The sequence below is a fragment of the Balaenoptera physalus genome (genome assembly GCF_965194825.1).
Source record: "Balaenoptera physalus genome assembly, chromosome: 18".
Lineage (NCBI taxonomy): Eukaryota > Metazoa > Chordata > Mammalia > Artiodactyla > Balaenopteridae > Balaenoptera > Balaenoptera physalus.
In genome coordinates this window covers 69,394,191-69,414,084 of record NC_138899.1, presented here as the reverse complement: position 1 = coordinate 69,414,084, position 19,894 = coordinate 69,394,191, and the positions used below count along the sequence as shown (strand labels likewise).

Sequence of the window (19,894 nt, the reverse complement as noted above, 5' to 3'; positions counted from 1 at the left end):
CAACAGTGTCGTCAGATGGAGGAGGAGTCCCAAGAAGACTTTCAAAAGCGGCGCTAGGCGGGAAGGGAGCAGAAAGGCTCTTTTCCTCCCCCAGAGAGCAGTACCTTTTTACAAAGCCCAGCACTTGGTGCCTGCCTACATCTGTTGTCGCAATCAAGATGTTACCATAGCTCCTGTGTTGCCTTCATATTCAGAGGCACAGGAATTGCAGGGTGCACAGGGATCGGATCGCTGCTTCGCAATGAATGAAAGTTGGTGATAAACGTAGAGAAGTTAGTTTCATATTAAACAAAATCCATTTCTGCTCTCCTCCTGCATCCAGCACTGATTTCCAAGATGCTTCCGAACTGCCCCTTAACATCTGACTCGAACAAACGCTTTCATCCTCACTTTCTGTAGAATACTTCAATTTTCCCATTAAATTAACGCATACCCAGCTCACTGGGTGAACACATTAATAAATACTTAAGAAAAAATTTTTGGTAAGATTAACAATCATTTCCATTCAAAATAAGGTGATAAGTAACCAGTTCTTAAAACGGCCATTTGAATGGTTTTAGTGGTCTGCTTTAGAAACTTTGGGATGAGTGTTTAAAAAAATAAAAACACACAAAAGCAGTAACATATGTAATATGTGTGTGTGCACGCGCGCATGCACACACGAATATTTTCAAAAAATAAAGATTCTTCTACCTGTCTTGCCAGTTACCTCTGCAGGTGCCAGGCCTCCCTAGTTTCCAAGGACCTCTCTTCCCTTCCTGAGTGGCCAGGGCCCCTTCTCCCTACCCTCATCTCTACCCCAAATTATGTCCCCTGCTTCCTCCCCACCTTGCCATGGACCCCGATCCAAGGATTCCCTCCCCACGTGGCCAGGCTCCCCCCACCCGCCCCTACCTCCGAGGCTCACCACTGTTCCCCTCAACGTCCCAGGCCCCATTGCTGCCACCCGCGTTCCTGCCTCTTCCTGGGCCACTATCTCCGCGTTCCTGGACCAGCTTCACGCTGTGGCTGCCGAACCGGTCGGGGAAAACCTCTCGTGGGGACTGCGAGCACCACGTGCGACCCTAAAACCCCAGATCTCCTCTCCCGCCCTGCCGGGTTACATGCACCAGAACCCGGGCCAGCCAGGAGCGGCCTCTGGTGCGCAAGGGCCCAAAATGACCGAGGACACGCCGCCACCACGAATTAAGGGGCCCCGGAGCAAACCAGGGGCCAACTCGCTGCTACTTGGCCTCTCTCTGGGAGGAGGTGTAGGTGTGTGAACCGGGGAAAGGGAGCGAGCCGCGCTCTCAGGCGGGCGCGGTCAAGTCGCCGCGGCCTGCGCAGCCCCGAGGGCCCTGCGTCGCTCTCCCGAGCCAAGGTTCTCAGGAGCGGGCCGCGGAAAAGACGTTAGCGGGAGGAGTTAGCGGCTGTTGGGAGAACAGGTTCAAGGAAACAGTCCCTTCCAAACCCCGGCCTTCGCGGGGCGGGCCTCCTTCCTCCCTTCCAGACTTCTGCCACAAGAGGCGCGGGTACCCACGGCGACCGCCCGCCCGGGCACGCCCGAGCAGGTCCGGGTAGGAGGAGCCGGGGTCCGTCGCCGGTTGGCCCCACCCGGCCCTGAACGCCCAGGGGTCGCGTGCATCCACCCGGAGCATGCCAGGTGAGGGGACGCCATAGCGATGCGGCCTCAGAACGCGCACGCCCCCTGCGGTTGGCATGGAAACGGTCCCCGCGAGGCCCGGGAGCTCCGCTGATTGGCCGATTTAACAGACGCGGGGAGGGGGTCTTGAAAGTAAATAGCTCTGAGCGCTGGGCCACCGAAGCTGGGACTTCGGCGCCCAGACTGGAATCTATTAACATCTCGGTCTTCTTCCGCCCCGCCCCGCCCCCTTCGGCGGCTCCTCATTCCCAGTCTTCGTGTGCACTTGCTAATTGTTGGAGACAGATGTATAAAGATATAAGACGGTGAAGAGCGAGGCCCGCTGTGGGTTCCAAGCAGGTTTTGGGGCCTTCTGTCTTGTGGGAGGAGGGCCGCGGAAGAGCACCCTGCTTATCACTTGGGAAAGGGACGTACTTTCCCACAGTGATGTATCCTGGGTCATTTGTTTGCAGGCAGCGGCGTGGTGGGGTGACGGATAAGCATCATAGCCGGAAAGACACGGGCTTGTAGGTTTGGACTCCCAATTAACGTGGGGCTTAGTGTCTCGGCTTGGAGGTTTGTCAGATGTCTCTCTCCTTCCAGCCGTCAACCAGATCTTGGAAGAAAGCCTGGAGAGATTCAAATCACTGTTTTGGTTCAAAGCAGCTTTGATCGCTTGCACTGTGACTTAGGCCCTTTCAGCCCTAATAATTGCAGGGAAGATATCTACAGTGCTCTCTCTTCTGGAGATTCGCTGCATTCCTGGAGCCCCTCGTGGAAGAGGTTGACTAACCGGCTTGTCTGTTTCTCCTTCCTTGCTAGCAGTAGCCTGTGGAGACTGAGGCTATGCATCTCAGCAGCTCCAAGAGCGGAGTAGTGCTGGCTCCAGTGTCCCGAGGTCCTGATGCCTGTCAGATGATAACCAGAGCCCAGCTTGTCCAGGATCCGCCACAAAGAACAGTACTAGGGGTGCTAACTGAGAATGGGCAGTACAGGAGGACCTGTGGCCAGGTAATGCCTGAGAAGAGCCGGGAAGGCTACTCGTTGAGAAGGGCTCTCATGTCTTGGTGGGAGGTGGGTTTCTCTTGAAATTTTACCTCCAAACTCTTCTTGAGTATTCAACCATGGAATCTGGACTATAGGGACATTGACTTTTTTTTTTTATTTAAAGATCACATTGTCAGGTCCCTTTTCCAACTAGAAACATGAATAATTTTCTTTGTTATTTTGCCAATATCAAGGAAATAACACATACTGTTTAGGTCAAGTATGTGTAAAGTCAGTTAAGTTCTGGGCTAAAAGGGAATGTGAATGCCCCAAAATAAACTATGGAACTGGGGATCTTCCAGATTGGAGTGGTATTCAGATTGATCTAGGCTGTGCCTGAAGCATCCTGGATAACCTTTGTTAAGCTCATTGGTGATGGTGTTAGAATCAGGATTGGATCCGGCTATACTAGATAACTTCCAAATGCATGCTTCAAAAGTCGGCTTCTCCTCAGGACAACGGACAGTTAGGCAAACGGATCATGGGCCATCTGATATCAGTTGCTTGTGCTTAACTGATCATAGGTACCTCCCTTAACAGACTGTAAACAAATTCAGGCACTTAAAATGCGAATGAGGAGTTTGGATCCTTAAGAATGAATTTTGAAATTAAAAAAAATATTCCTCAAGTATGTTATTAGACAAGCTTCTCATAACTGTGCCTTAAGCCTGTACTGCACATCTATAGTGGAATGAAGTTGGCAATAGTACAGTGGAATAGGTGGGCAGGTATTCTTTCCATTGTATAGGTGAGAAAATTTGAGAGGTTTAAGAACCCGCCCCCCTCAAAAAAAAGTCATGACGGAGGCCAGATCAGAAGCCTCATCTACTGACTCCTCTACTGACTGTTCAAGGCATCTGTGTTTTGGTGGCATCTGGTTATGGGAGAAAATTACCCAAAGTAATCTGTTACAAGCTTTGGAAAAAACTGAGTAAAGGTGGTTTTAACAAACTTAATTTGCTTAGCGATGTTTACTTCTTTAAACTTGAAGTCTAAAACCTCTCATGAATTGGTAGTTAATCCTATGCTCACTTTAAATTCCTAACCGTTAGCTAACCTCTATGTTGCCAGGCACTACCTCTACATTTCCCGGTTCTATTCCTCTACAACCTTCTTATAGAAACCTTCTATTTTATACTTTCCCTTCTCTCTTTATCCTCCAAAGCCTCTATCTCCATCCTTCCTCTCAGCTAATAACTTTATATCCTATTTTCCTAGAAATATAGATGTAACCAGAAGGGAATTTCCACATGCTCCCATGTATCATATACTCTGCCATCCCCCTCCTGCTTCATGACCCATGTGTCCCTGCTCTTAAGTTATGTGAACCCCCATGTGTGCAGCACACCTGATGCCCTCTTGCCTCTTCAAGGATATCATTCCATCAGCTCTTCTTTCTCAGTTTTCTCTTCTCTACTGGGTCAAACCCAGAAGCATGCAAATATATTGTGATTTTTTTTTTTTTTCAGTCTTAAAAACCTTTCATCTACAAAGCTCTTGGCAGCAACTGTCCCATTTACGGCAGTGTTTCCTGAGAGTTTGTCTACTGTAAACTCCATCAGGCTGAGGATTTTGGACATCAGGTTTTCTGCTGTATTCCCAGTGTTTAGAATAGTGCCTAGCCAGGGTAGCACGCAAATGTTTGTTGAATGAATACTCTGTCTCAAATTCTTCTCTTGTTGTCTTTGACTCAATTCTTAATCCTTTCCTTACTTGACTGATTGGCAGCATTTGACACTATTGATCACTCTTTATTCCTTGAAATAGTTTCTTCTCACTCAGCCTGGAAAACACGGCTCTCTCCTGGTTTCCCACCTAGCTCACTGGCCACACCTCCTCAATATCTTGGTTCTTCCTCATCCAATATCTAAAAGCCTCTAGCTTTTGCCAGGGCTTAGTATTTGATCTGAATCTGCACGCACTCCCTTGGCAATCTCTTCAAGTCTCCTGGCATTAAATACCATCTATCTGTTGATGACTCCTCCTTCTAGCTCCAGTCTGGACCTCTCAGCTATGTTGCAGGCTCACATGGTGAGCTGCCTACTTGATGTCTCCACTTGGATCATGCAGTAGGCATCTCAAACTTAGGCAAAACCAAACACCAACCCTGGCCCCAGACTGCTCTTCCCAAAGTCTTCCTCATCTCAGTAAACGAAATATCCATCCTTCCTGTTATTCAACCCCAAAACCTTCGTCATCCTTGACCCTTCTTTTTCTTCCACCCCACATCTAATTTGCTGAGAAAATACTATTGGCTGTATTTTAAAAATGTCTAGAACCTCATTTATTATTCTCATTATGTCATATAATAAGGTTCTACATCTTATAGGAGAATTTATGCGTAGTATGCATTTCTAAAATCATCATGTTTCTAAGTACCTAGGTTTAAATGGGACCTTTACAGGAGCCTGTTGACTAAAAGTTAACTATTTAAGGAGGACAATAGGAACTCAGTAACTGTGTGTCAAGAACCTTGCTGGGTTGGTATAAAAGCCTGTCATGCTACAAGCACAAAAACTGATTTACAATTTTCCACCCACATGTGGTACCTAGTTCACTTTGGAGAAGAGCTATAGTTTTTCTTTTTTTCTATAATCTTGAGTTCCCTTTGATAAATATGTGAGGAAGATGACAAATTTTAGGTAGCTCCTTTCCCAAATGTCAGATGTAGACAAAGATAAGGGCAAAGTCATCCTTTGGAAGCTTCATTTTCTGAAATTCAATTGCAGACATAGATATTTCAATTTAAGATTCCTCTCATCTTTCCAGCCTGCTGGTTTGAGTCACATGGGTTCTTAGCACCTATGAGGGCTACGGGGGGGGGGGCCTCTAACAAAAAACTTAACCCTTTTCTAGGGGATCACAACACTCAAGTGTTTCTCTGGGTCAGAAAATGTCTTCCCTCCAGCTGGAAAGGAAGCGCTGTCTGACAGCAGGGTTCAGGTGCCAGCCAAGCAAGGATTTGACATGTACATGGATGAGCCTGAGCAAGGGGACAGAGACAGCTGCACAGGGCGAGAGGGGATGGCATTTGAGGATGCCTATGAAGTACACACCAGCACACTCAAGTCAGACCTTCACTTCCTGCTGGATTTTAACACAGGTAATGGGACTCACCTGTGGCTGATGGTACCCTGTCTTTGTAATCATCTGCAGCGTTTAGTAGCATATAACTAGCAAGAGAACACCCTGAAGTAGTAACTATTTTCACAACTGCCTGTAGAGGGTTAGTGGATGGAACTAGTTTTTAAATTAAATGTTCTTACCTGATAATGTTGAACCCCCTGCAGTTTCCCCTATGCTGGTAGATCCATCTCTCCACTCCCAGTCTGAAGATGCATCAGATTTTGGTACAGATGTGACAAATGTGACTGAATATGCTGAAGAAATTCATCAGTACCTTAGAGAAGCTGAAGTGAGTTTTCCCAACTTCTCCTTCAATTTCCAGCACCCCAAACACTTCATATTAAGATAGTTATACACTCTTGGCCATAACCACTAGTGAATGGCATTCTTGTGACATCTAAACATGAGAACATTTATGAAAAATAATAGTTGTGAGGTGAGTAGCAGTTATCTGGACTATTTCTCTTTGACTCAGAGGGTTTGTATGTTAAGTATTTCACTCTTGGGGATAACGATTATTGCCATTTTCCCCCTCCTTTAAGTCATCTGTTAACTAATTGCATTACAGAACCAGAATTTCACACTTTCTTCCATATCATGGTAAAGATGTATCTGGCTCTTGACTGAGTTTCCTGCTAACCTCTGCTCATGATATTTTTAAAGATTTATTTATTTATTTATTTATGGCTGTGTTGGGTCTTCGTTTCTGTGCGAGGGATTTCTCCAGTTGCGGCAAGCGGGGGCCACTCTTCATCGCGGTGCATGGGCCTCTCACTATCGCGGCCTCTCTTGTTGCGGAGCACAGGCTCCAGACGCGCAGGCTCAGTAGTTGTGGCTCACGGGCCTAGTTGCTCCGCGGCATGTGGGATCTTCTCAGACCAGGGTTCGAACCCGTGTCCCCTGCACTGGCAGGCAGATTCTCAACCACTGCTCCACCAGGGAAGCCCGAGATTTTTAAAAATAGCAACTGTTCTGTGGAGTAATCTTTCTAACATAGCAACTATTTGAATATCAAAACTCTTTCCCCAAACAGATAAGACACAGGCCCAAAGTGCACTACATGAGGAAACAACCAGACATCACAGAAGGCATGCGAACGATTCTGGTAGACTGGCTGGTTGAGGTGGGAGAAGAATATAACTTTGGGGCAGAGACTCTCTACCTGGCCGTCAACTTCCTGGACAGGTTTCTTTCCTGCATGTCTGTTCTGAGAGGGAAACTGCAGCTTGTAGGAACAGCAGCTCTTCTCCTGGCTTCGTAAGTGTTCTTCAGCTCCAATAATGTGAAACTTCAGCCTGTCAAAACACTTGATTTCCGTTCCCATTTATTGGAGAAATGCAGTGCTTGATAAGTAAAACTTATTCATGCCTCCTTTGATAGAATGTCATCATTTTTACAGTGTTTACTGAGAATCTGAATCTTACCACATGTTCACTCTTCAATTTGGATGTTTAAGATCCTCTTAACAAGAATTACAATATCATGACTAAGGCAGCCATCAGCTCAAATTCAGGATCCAATTTAACTATTTTGTGGTGTAGTCTTTTGGCTGTATTCTAGTATGAGTAAATGTCCTATTAAAAGAGATTTTGGTTATATAAAACCCTTCTTCATGGTCTAGCAAGTGACTCATAATAACACAGTTTATTTGGTTATAGTGAATAAACTATTTTAGCTGGTTCTTGTTACTATCAATCATTCATAACAATATCTAATTGTGTAGAAAAGGGCTAGGTTGCGGCTAATCTTCTTTTAAATAAGTGACCTGCTACTGAATGGTAGTTTCCTTTCTATTCTTCTGGTCTCAGACATTATACTTACTAATGCCTAAAATTTTGCAAAAATTTCCCTACAGAAAGGAGAAACAAAAACAAAACCAAAGAATTGATAACAGTGAAATTGTATCATTATCTATCTCTTGGATACATAGCATCTTTTGCTAATTCAATAGAGAAAACTGAACATGATCTTACAAAAAAATCTAAGACCGAAGGAGTTTTTTCCTACCATTGTGTTCAACATAACATTCTTTTCCACAAGATGATTTGAAGTCTATAGAATTAAGGGGAATTTACCCACATGTCTGTCATTCAGAATCTTTCAGCATATGAGAAGCCAAAACCTAAAATTCCCAGTTGGAAATTGTTTCTTTACTATCCCATAGCAGCAAGTACAACACAGCCTTGTCATACTCATGTTCTTGTTCTGGAAACGAGCTCCTCCTCTTTTCACACCTGTACCATTTCGTGATTTGTAAGTGATACTTAAGTCTGCAAGGGCCATGTGAGAGGCATGGTTGTGACAGCACAAGAGGGAGAGCACAGGGTCAAAGCTTTACTTCCCCAAACTCTTTCCCTTCTGTAGGAAATATGAAGAAATATATCCACCTGAAGTAGATGAGTTTGTCTATATAACTGATGATACCTACACAAAACGACAACTGCTGAGAATGGAACACCTGTTCCTGAAGGTCCTGGCTTTTGACCTGACAGTGCCAACCACCAACCAGTTTCTCCTTCAGTACTTAAGGAGGCAAGGAGTGTGTGTCAGGACTGAGAACCTGGCCAAGGTAGGCCACGTGACTTCCAAGAACTTCAGTGCCAACTGGATAAAAAAAGCAGCCTCCTTCAGTTCTTCCTTCCTTTTCAGTTCTCTGCCTTGGGCCCAGAAAAGCTTTTTGGCAACTGGAAGAGAACTAATTCTAAGAACATGACTTCTGCTTACGAGACATTACTAGTAATCGTGTTTGGCAGACATGGGTTGTCTAATCACCCAGGTCTTAGAAAAAATTTAAGCTTGGAAACTGTTCTCTTGTTATATACAGACCACATGCAAGCAATACCTCTTAGGTTTACAGAATGGGAACAAGATAAATATGGCTCTATTTGGCTCTAATCTCATCCTAACTTGTTAAGTAATGAAGCACTATTTGGTCATTTGGAGTTCTAGAACTTTAGTTGAAGGCACTAAAGTATTGGTTTGGAAAACTTGGTTCCCGTCCGTAATGATCTAATATATCTGGTATTTATATGCTATGCAAAGAGTAATAAGGATGTCTCTATAAAGTTCCCAATATGTTTCTTTTAATTTGATAAGTTCCCACTGGTACTGTTCTAGCCTCTGCACTGCATGTATTTGCCTGATAAATTAATAGCTTTAACATGGACATATTTTTGCCTTTGGATGAAGGCTCTAGTCCGCTCCAGTGGCCAGAGCAATGCTACTTGACCAGCATAAACCTGCACTACTAGTATAAATAACCCTCACGTATACTGTACGGTTAGGCCAAATACTTGCCTATCCATTTTGAAATTTACTTGAAATTTATTACAATGTAAATGTTATTCTGGTTATGGACAGGCATAGCAATTATTAACCCAGTGAATAATTTTGAGCATCTATTTCTGCACTCATCACTAGATGCACACTGAACAAAGATGACAGTTTGTCCCCTTGACATTTCTAGGTTTGCTTGTAACCTTAGTCAAATTCCTAATTCCAATGAGATTTTCTCTCTTGTGCTTAGTATGTAGCAGAACTGAGTCTCCTTGAAGCTGACCCATTCTTGAAATACCTTCCTTCACTGATCGCTGCAGCTGCTTATTGCCTGGCAAACTATACTGTGAACAGGCACTTCTGGGTAAGATTCTAGTTGCTTCTTTCTAGATGAACCTCAAGGCCTATCTAAAGTCTGCTCAGTAACCCTGAAGGCTTAGAATGGGCTGGCCTCTTATGAAGGAGAGTTAGTTAGCTTAATAAGGAACTGGTTGCCTTACCAGCAGACTACAACGTGCTGCTGAGTACTGCAGGTCAGTCTTCATGGCTTGGACTCAGTGGCGTAGCTCACTGGGAGCAGAGGTTGCAGAAAGTCAAGGGGATGGTGGTGGCATGCTCATTGAATGGAAGCAGGTCTGGAAACCTCAACACCCACCTTTATGCAAGGAGGGCTGTTGTAGTGTAAGCATTGACCACTTCAAGGCAAAAGATGCTGACTTTTCCCCTCTGTGTAAAATAACCTGGGTCTAATTAGGATGGTCAGAGGTTGTATCAGGCTTTCAAAGGAACAGGGCAGTTAGCATTGCTTCTTGGCTTGTGACGGTTGGCAAGATTAGAGATGGGCCCCTAAGATTTGGTTCTGAAGGCTCACTTTGTGCTACAAGAGTGGGGCATCTACTTTTATTTTTCTAGAATTCTTGTTTTTCTGAATTTGGCTAAGACTCATTCATATTCTATTTAAATAAAGTGTACAGGTAAGTAGAGGCTCTTTAGAGGCCAGTAAAAAATCCTGCTCATGAGAGAATAAACTGTGCCCAAATTGAGCATTATAATTGTACAATATGAGCAAATTTAGAACTCTGTTTTTCCTAATATCTTATTTCTAAAGTCTCTGAGGAAGGATTACAGTTTCTTTTGAGATGAACATGGATACTTACTAAGATTTCAGATTTCTCATATCTTATAAAGCTATATGATGCAATTTTCTTTTGTCTTTTGTTTTGATTAGCCAGAAACCCTTGCTACGTTTACAGGCTATTCATTAAGTGAAATTGTGCCTTGCCTGAGTGAGCTGCATAAAGTGTGCCTGGGTATACCCCATCGACCTCAGCAAGCGATTAGGGAGAAGTACAAGGCTTCAAAGTAAGCTCCTGAAATTCTCTTATCTAGGCTCACTATTTAAAGCTTTAACGAGTGATAGTAATTTCAGAATTAAAAATAGAACAAATTGTATATCTGGTGCTAGGATGGAAAAGTAAGGTTTCATGTCAAATCAAGAAAATCAGTTTGGAGGGGCCTAGATTTATAATTTGTCAGCGTGTAGTACATCTAGTCAGCTAGCTCCTTCCCTTCTGTTAAAACTACTAGAAAGTTTTCTGTGGCCCACATGAGATTTTATGAAACCAAAGTCCTTGGCTTGAGCTGAACTTGCTTTGGGTCTCATTTCAGGTACATGCACGTGTCTCTCGTGGAACCACCTGCAGTCCTTCCTCTACGATAAGTTTCAGAACCGAAGCGCTTTCAGAACTTAATCTCCAGATCAACAGAATTGGTCTTGATTTTTATAGGTTTCTGCAGGTTGGGTCAAACTAGTGTTGCTATGATATAGATGACATATTTTTTAGAATGTAAATGTATTGAGGTTCTCTTAGACATTGGTAGCTTGTAATATAGTCTAAACTTCCTAAAGAATAAACAACTTGCCTTCTGACCACATGTTAGGCTTATTTACTGATTACCATGGCTGACACACTTGCCTGGAATTTTAGTTGAGAGTATTACAAATGTCATCTTTATTTCAAGAATGCTTCTGTGTTGGTTTTATAAATCCGGCATGCTATTAGGATGAAGTGTTCTGAGGAATCCAGAGACTTTCATGTGTGGTAAATAGCTACTCTGAGACTCTTTCCTTCCTGTCTTTTTACTCCTCATGTAGCTCTCCATAAATTGGCAAGGGATGAACTCCAAGCCTAAACAGATTAGTGAAGGGATGTAAACAAGCACGGTCTATTCTAGTTTCCCCTATTGGACCCTAGGCAGTAAAGACAGTGGGTTGAGGACTGAATTGGTCAGGTAACTCTGAGGGGTAATTTACATGTAATTCTAAGTCAGAGAAATGATGCTTACTTTGTAAAGGGATACCATTATGTCAACGTCCAGTTCTGATTTAGTCACCCATCAAGCATATATTTTAGCCCTAGAGGATGGTCAGAGAGGTAGAAAAAGAAAATTTTACCAGAGGATGGGACCTCAGAATAATTAAGCTAATCTCTCATATTCGTCCCTTGGAAGATATCCACGCTAAACGCAGCTCAAACTCAAATTATTCACGATCCTACTGTTCAACTCACTACACATTCATATATGGCTCCTTTCAGCAGCACTGACATAGTACATGAGATGAGGAAAACTGAAGCAAAAACACACTGTTTCAACTTTCTTTTAAAGATTGGTAGGCAAATCAAGAGTAGACTTGGCCTTGAGGGAGAGTGGTGCTACTGGGAATTGAATAGAAATTTTGTTAATCTCCAGATTAGTAGCCCTGGATTGGTAGGCCCTGGAGGCACACTGGCCTTCTGGCGGTGTGTGTTCTGCCTCGAAGAAAGGGATGATGTGGGGATTCCCTGGTGGCGCAGTGGTTAAGAATCCGCCTGCCAATGCAGGGGACACGGGTTCAAGCCCTGGTCCGGGAAGATCCCACATGCCGCGGAGCAAGTAAGCCCGTGCGCCACAACTCCTGAGACTGCGCTCTAGAGCCCACGAGCCACAACTACTGAGCCCGCGTGCCACAACTACTGAAGCCCGTGTGCCTAGAGCCTGTGCTCCGCAACAAGAGAAGCCACCACAATGAGAAGCCCACGCACCGCAACGAAGGGTAGCCCCCTCTCGCCACAACTAGAAAAAGCCCGTGCGCAGCAACGGAGACCCAATACAGCCAAAAATATATAAATAAAATAAGTAAATTTATAAAAAAAAAAAAAAAAAGAAAGGGATGATGTGGATTTAGGCCTTTAAAATAATGGCATAGCATCTCATTTCAGCCTTATTTTTCCTCTCTTTTCCTCCCCGGCGAGCACTGAAAGCAAGAGCCAGGGAAGTGGGAAGATTGACGTATCTGTTTGGAGTGGACAATTTGATGTGGCAGTTCTGACATTTAGGGCTAGAGAAGGGCTGGGAAAGATGCAGAACGTTGAGATGATACGTCAAAGTAGACTGTCTCACAGAAATAAAACGTAATAGGGGTTATTTTCCCGATGCCTGAATCCATCTCTGTCCTCGTGATCCGGCTGTCACTGCCTTGGCTTAGTTCCCGTCATTTCTCATATGCACCCCTCATGGTAGCAACCTCCTGATGGCTCTTCAGTTTCCTTTTCCCTGTTTCCAGGGTTTTCTGAAATGAAGTTGATGGCATCTCTTTCCTGCGTCTAATTCTTCAATGCCGCATCACCACCGGGATAAGATAGGGGGCATGCAGGCTCTTGAATGAGCCAGACCCTGCCCACTCCGATCTAACAGCTTCTGCTTTAGTTAACCCATGTCGAGTCCCTTCTAGTTCCCTGATCGCCTTGTCCTGCCTTCCTTTACTCCCTCCCACACGCTGATCTCTCTCTCTAAACATTTCCCACTTCCCTTTACTGCTTGGCAACCTCCGAGGTGATTCTTTAGATCTAGCCTTTGGCCTCACAACCCCATCAGCCTCAGGGTAAATGTCTCTCACGATAACTGGCTGCTACTTGTTTTGTCTCCCCTCCTAGAGCACACATTTCATCCCTGTCCTCCTAGCATCTGGCTTCATCCTAGAGATTCAATAATATTTTGTTGAATGAATGAATGGATTATACCTTTTATAGGCAATCACTAGCCCTCAATTTAATCAAATCTAAAGTGATATTGCTGGGAAGCATAAAGCTTTTCAAAGTACATTTGGATAAAATGAGTTTAAAAGGAAAAAATCGCAATTGGAGGTAAGAGTATATGGTATCCATGTATTGTACAAAGTTCACTCTCTTCATAATTCTTACATTCATTTTAGTATAAGAAACCAGATGATAAAGGAAAACTGTCATTAGGGTCTTGAAACAAAAGGCATGTCTTAGATGAGAATGGGGAACACAGTGGCTGTTCTGAGAGGCACATCCAGGGCTCTGCTGTCTTTACATATTCCTCCATCTGCCTTAGAGGATTCACAAGAGAAGTCTCCTAAACACTCTTCTGAACACTTTCTTAGCACCGTACCATAGTCAGGGCCTCTTCATATGCAACCCTCCTTTCTCCCTTCTCTCCTTCACAGGGGTCGGACCAGCATCATGATCTGAAGGCTCTCCCTTCCTCCTCCAGTTCCTCCCCTTTTTATCTCATAGGTGGTGTGTTCCCCCAATAAATTTCTTGCACATCTACTCCTGTCTTGATGTCTGTTTTGGGGAGGCCCCAGACTCACCCAGAAGCCTAAGAGGTAGGAATAAACGGTATTTCCCAAATGTACTTGACTAGAGAAAATGTTCTTTACACAAACTTGTCAGTGTTTAAAAGGACACTAATGGGGGCTTCCCTGGTGGCGCAGTGGTTGAGAATCTGCCTGCTAATGCAGGGGACACGGGTTGGAGCCCTGGTCTGGGAAGATCCCACATGCCGCGGAGCAACTAGCCCCGTGAGCCACAATTACTGAGCCTGCGCGTCTGGAGCCTGTGCTCCGCAACAAGAGAGGCCGCGATAGTGAGAGGCCCGCGCACCGCGATGAAGAGTGGCCCCCGCTGGCCGCAACTGGAGAAAGCCCTCACAGAAAGGAGGACCCAACACAGCCAAATATAAATAAATAAATAAATTTAAAAAAAAAAAAACTTTAAAAAAAATAAATAAAAGGACACTAATGTTTCAAAGAACATGGATCAGAAATGCTGTCCTAGGGAAAAAGGATTAATGTTTACCCAAGCTGATCTACATTTTAATTTCTATGTTATTTATAATTTGATTTGTACAGATATGTTTAAATTATCTGTTAGTAAATTTTGTATAATTCTTTCATAGTCTTATCCAATTATTTCAGTGTTCTGAACTTAAAGAATCCTTCAGATTATATTAAGGAAGATTCCTAACTGCTTAGATGCAATTGATATTATAGCTGTTGCCCTGGTACCCAGACAGAGGAGGGGTCACCCAGGCAAGCAACAGCTGTCTTCCTTGGGTCCCCTGGGGGTAAGCTGTTAAATGCCATTAATGCAAATCACCAAGATAGTGACTGACTATATATTAAATATTGACACAAGAGGGATTTCTGGAATACTTAAAAATGTCTGAGACGTTCTTAGGCTTTTAGTGATTCTATTATATTATCCCATTCAGGAGAAACTAAAGTTATGATTACTAACGTCTGACAGTATAGAATGCTAAAAATTTATACCCCTTTGGCACTGGCTTTTTGAGAGGAATTGAGACCCCAAGGTAAATATAAGTATTATATATAGGAGAATCCTTCGGGCATTGTGTTTTGAAAATTATTCAAAGATTCTTAAAATTATCTGTCCATTGACAAATATTGAATGAATGGATAAAGAAAATGTAGTACATACATACAATGGAATATTATTCAGCCTTAAAAAGAAAGGAAACTCTGACACATGATACAACACGGATTAACCTTGAGGATATTACGCTAAGGTTATGAAATAAGCCCATCACATGAAGACAAATACTGTATGATTCCGCTTCTGTGAAGTACCTAGAGTCGTCACATTCATAGAAACAGAAAGTAGAATAGGAGTTGCCAGGGGCTTGGTAAGGGGAAATGGGGGAGTTGTTGTTTAACAGATATAGAGCTTCAGTTCTGCAAGATGAAAAGGTTCTAGAGATGGGTTGCGCAACAATATAAATATACTTAACACTACTGAGCTGTACACTTAAATGTGGTTAAGATGGTAAATTTTATGTTATATATATTTTTCCACAATTTAAAAAATATAATCTGAGAAGTTTCACACTGGTGTTTTTAAGCATGAATATAAGAATAGTCCATCTTGTGGGAAAATACCAGCTCCTTAAGAGCAGAAATGCTATTTTATTGATTTTTGTATCCCCTACTGTTTTGCTGCTCAAAGTGTGGTCCATGGGTCAGCAACAGCAGCAGCATCTGGGGAGCCTGTTAGAGATGGACGACCTTGGATCCCACCGCGGATTTACTGAATCTAAACCTGAATTTTAATAAGACACCCAGGTGATTCACATGCACACTAAAGTTTGAAAGGCACTGCCCTACAGCACCTAACTCAGAAATGTAAGAGTTTAGTCTGTTGTTTGCAGACTAGACTCTACAAGATGTGATAAATGCATTCAACTTCTTTGCTCTAAGAGTTGCCGTCAACTCTAGACCTCATCATTACATATCTGCTAGAAATAAACAGTGAGCCAAGATTTATATACATTTAAGGTGGGATTTTTAAAAAGTAATATTCTATTTGATTCTCCATCCTGCATCTGGAACAAACACTGAACTTGAAGACGGAGCCAACTGCCACCCTCCCACTCTCTTTTGACCACTTAATGACCTCTATGTGGCAGTATAACTCTGAGAATGTACAGAAAAGTCAGCATTTAGTCTCTAGATAATGATCATTCCTGTGCTCTGAAATGTTCATCCCACAACCAAGTAGCAGAAGAAGACGATGGGTGAGGCCTTTGCTTATGGGGGGAGGCCCTCAAAGCTTTTCTCTCCTCCTTCCCTTCCTCTCTCTCGTTAACTCAAGAAGCCAAGCATCCCAGATCTGGCCGTATCATGGTACTATATACTCGACTGCCCCCCTACTTCAACCTAGGATGCTTAATGAGAAAGGAACTCCACAAACTATGGAAAGCTCAAGCTCAGGATCCAGGAGCTCTCATGGCTCCTTCTCCTGGAGCAGCCCTGCGCTTGGGTCTAAGGGGGTGGGCGGATGGATAGGCCTCAGATGGAATCTTCCAGCAAGCCTTCTCCTTGAGCAACACCTCGTGGTGTGCCCTGTAACTACTATGAGCCCCAGGTGTTACCGTATTTGCAGTAGTGAGAGTGGAGGATCTAGGCAAGAATGGTTTGTGTCCACAGATACGTGTGCAGTGGTTGGAGGCATCAGCAATTAGTACATTCTCTGACCGTTAAACATGCTGACCTATCACGCAGAGCTTTTGTAGCTCTGGGCTGGAGAGACTAGCCACTGCATGTGTTAACGGGGTGACAGTGCCTGAGAATTCAATGCTACACTGGCTGGAAAAAGAATTACTATCTTGCATTTTTATTGTATATACACTTTTCAAATCACTTTCAACTACGCCATCTCATTTGATCCTCACAAGATTTTGCGAGCATAAATAAGACAGGCATTATTAGCCCCATTTTACAGAAAACTAACCCAAGTCTTGGCAAGTTTAGAGTTAAGTCTGCAATGGTAGTTGACAGCAGTGGCTCAAACCCACTCACTTCACTCATTCCTTAACCACAAGCAAATAACTTAATGCCTCTGGGATGCAGTTTTCTTATCTGTAAACAGTAATGAAAATAATTGGGTCTCGCCCACAAGGTGGATGATACACCTGACGTCTATAGCATAGTGGCCGCCTGCACACAGTAAGAGGCGGTAGCCATTAGTTACTGTGATTCCTGCCAGAGAGCCCACAGCTAATGTGCGATTACGTTAGAACTGGGACTCAAACCATCTTCTTCTGGTTCCAAGTCCAGCAGTGTTCCCATTATGCATCAGCATGAGAGATTTTAGACGCAGCTCAGGCTTCATCTCCTTCAAGATGTATTCTCTCTCCCATGGCATTTCTGGCCACGTGTCCCACCGCTCCTTCCTAGTTGCATTCTGTACATCACTAGCTCACCACGCTGTGTATAAATCTCCTAGACTCTAAGCTCCCTCAGGACTGGGACCACGTCTCATTTGTCTTGGTATCACCAGAGCTAGATCATTGCCAGCACATAGTAAGCACAGTCAATGTTTGTTAACCTTAACTCAAGGATGGCACCCTGATACGAATTTTGATAGGAAGCAGTCTTCTGTACAACATTTGCCACAGAGATCACACCGTATCCCTCTGCCTGTGTTTCTTCATTCTGTTTGACCCCCTTTTGTCTTTTCCCCCCCCTTTTGTCTTTTATCTCTTCTCCTAGAGATCTATTTATTAGCTACGCCTATAATTCTCCAATTCTCATGCAGTGTTTGAATAAAATCACAGTTTAGCTCCAGCTGTGTAGATTTCTGCAACCCAATATAAAGCTCCTGCCTGCTGCTGAGAAAACACACAGATGAGATTTATAATCAGATTTCAGGGGAATGTGGCATGTTGTCAAGGTTTCATTTCTGGCCAAAAAGGAGGGAGGAACTGAAAATGGGGCTGCCAGAAGATGAAAATGTCAGGTAGCGTGAAACTCAAGACTCTAAACAATTGGAGGAGGCTATGATTGTCTTTGTTGCTGCTGTTGTTTTGGCTTTTTGTCTAATTCAAGAAAAGTGAATTATACTTGAGCAAATCAAAGTCACTGCAGATTATACATATGAATGCATATCTATAAATATACAGAGATATACATGCATATATGGAGGTATATGTACATATGGCTTTGTTTTCTGGAATTAGAAATTTCCATCCTGTATAGCAAAGCCTTGATATATAAGCCCATCTTCTTATTTAATCAGTGTTATTAATATTAATAAATTATTCAAAATGCTTACTATGAGATAATAAAAGTCATAATCATAACCCATTGTCAAGCAATAGCTATTGTATACAACGCATTGAATGACGTGACCATTAGCCATTTACTAAATGGAGCTCCATTCTAATAAACAGTTTTAAGGAGGAATTTCATAAGCTTAGGGGAGCATTTCAAGGCAACAATTCATTAACTAAACATAATCAATCTATCTTTTCCTTCCATATTAGAAATCTTATCGCTTTGGACGATGTATTGGAAAAACAGTTTTTGCTATTTTTGCAAGTCATCATGAGAAGGAAAACATAGTAATTGCTTAACTTCCAAACTTCCAAAAGGATGTAATAAAATATTTAGTGCTACTTTAATATGTGAAATACACGAATAAGGGCTCTTTAGATTGGTACAACTATTTTTAAGCTCTTCTATCCTTAAGAGAATAACAACCCTGCTTAATTGAAAACATTACACTCTCTGTATTTCCTTGGTTTGAGAAAATATAAGCAGATTTGACTTCACATTGTTTTGGTAAGAGCATAGTCAGCTGATGAAAGGTGGGCTGTGACCTGTTAGTCAATGACAGCCTGAGCTAACCAGGAGATGGTCAGGGTAGTTTTAAAATCAGTGGGTAACACAGTCTCATGGTAAAGTCGAGTGATGATTTTTTTCAGACACCTAATGTTGCAAAAAAGCCACAGTATTAATTTTTATTATAGTTGTAATTTAAACTGGCTCTCCAATTTTGAAATGATTACATAAAAGCATTGATTGGTGCCTAAAACACATTTGCTCAGGTGAAGTGAGCAGTTTTTAAATAAACAGCTTACATTTCCCTCACTTTAGAAAATAATGAGAGAATACAGTCTCCTATGCATTCAAAGCTTTGATGCATTTGCCTTCATGGTAATATAGTATCACTTAGTTTCTGATGATGGATTAGCTGTGCCTTAAGGAAAAAGATAGTATTTTCTGTGAGTGACCTTAACGACCTCAGCTTCAGAAGAAGAAATGATGAAAGCATTAACACCCAAGTTCTGCATTGAATGGCCTTGAACAGGTCCTGCTTTCACTGCCTGGTTAGAAAAACTTGGCTGAGAGCAAGAAGTGCTTGTAATCCTTTTAGTTGTCTTTTACCTACTGTTTGCCCAGAGGCTAGGTTTAATTTGAGTGATGGCTCCTGCGGTCTCAGTGTATGTAACTTTGATTGAGGTTAAGGAAAGAAGGAAGAAGCATTCCACCAGGCAGGTTTAGGAGGAGATGTCTAAGCTTTAAGTCACCTGCGAGATGTTAGAACACAAAACTTCAACAGAGAGTAAAATAAATTTGAAGATCTAATTGGGTTTATTCAGTGATTCATGACGGGGAGCATCCCATCTAGCAAGTAGAGAGAGACTCCCAGGAGTTGTACAGAGTGAGAGGCTTTCAGAGGCAGAAGGAGGGTGGGGCAAGGAAGTTAGCAAAGAAAAGAGAATTATTTTAAGCCTGGACATCTTGGAGGGGAGGAAATGTAAGTGGTCTTACCTTGCAGACTACCTCCTTAGTGCTAATCAAAATTTCCGATTGATTGAGTATAAAGGTCATAATCTCGAAAGAGGCTGAAACTGCAACAAAGTCTTGGTGTGCTGTCCCTGGGAACAAAGGATTCTGTTTGCGGCTTGTTAATTTTTCTTGTAACAGGGACTATCACGAGAGAGAGTTCTATGTTTTAGGAGTCCTGAAAGACAGGATTCCAGGCCAATTTAGAGAAAGAATGTGGAAAGAAAAAAAAGATTCCAAGAGAAAATAATCTAAGCCAAAAACTCTGATGAGAAGCCAAGGGTACAGTTCAGAAATGCTGTTTAAAGTATGAATAATAGGCTGTTTTAAAGCCCAGTCTTCAGGAAAAAACTCTCAGAGGAGCCCTGACCCAATCTTTATTTTAGACT

At 42.9% G+C, this 19,894-nt stretch overlaps 1 protein-coding gene across 8 annotated transcripts; it reads left to right on the top strand.

Annotated features, from left to right (window-relative positions):
- Positions 1-1,289: 1,289 nt before the first annotated feature.
- Positions 1,290-11,000, top strand: CCNA1 (cyclin A1). 8 transcript variants are annotated; one of them, XM_082435231.1, is made up of 9 exons: positions 1,290-1,642; positions 2,447-2,632; positions 5,525-5,771; positions 5,959-6,083; positions 6,828-7,051; positions 8,159-8,363; positions 9,321-9,434; positions 10,299-10,432; positions 10,739-11,000. In XM_082435231.1, the coding sequence occupies exons 2-9, from the start codon at positions 2,468-2,470 to the stop codon at positions 10,788-10,790; spliced, it is 1,266 nt and encodes a 421-aa protein (XP_082291357.1). In that variant the 5' UTR covers positions 1,290-1,642; positions 2,447-2,467; the 3' UTR covers positions 10,791-11,000. The 8 variants fall into 8 exon arrangements, with proteins under 8 accessions (XP_082291357.1, XP_082291355.1, XP_082291354.1 ...); XM_082435229.1 differs by having other exon boundaries at positions 2,444-2,632; XM_082435228.1 differs by lacking the exon at positions 1,290-1,642 and adding an exon at positions 1,794-1,947.
- Positions 11,001-19,894: the final 8,894 nt, after the last annotated feature.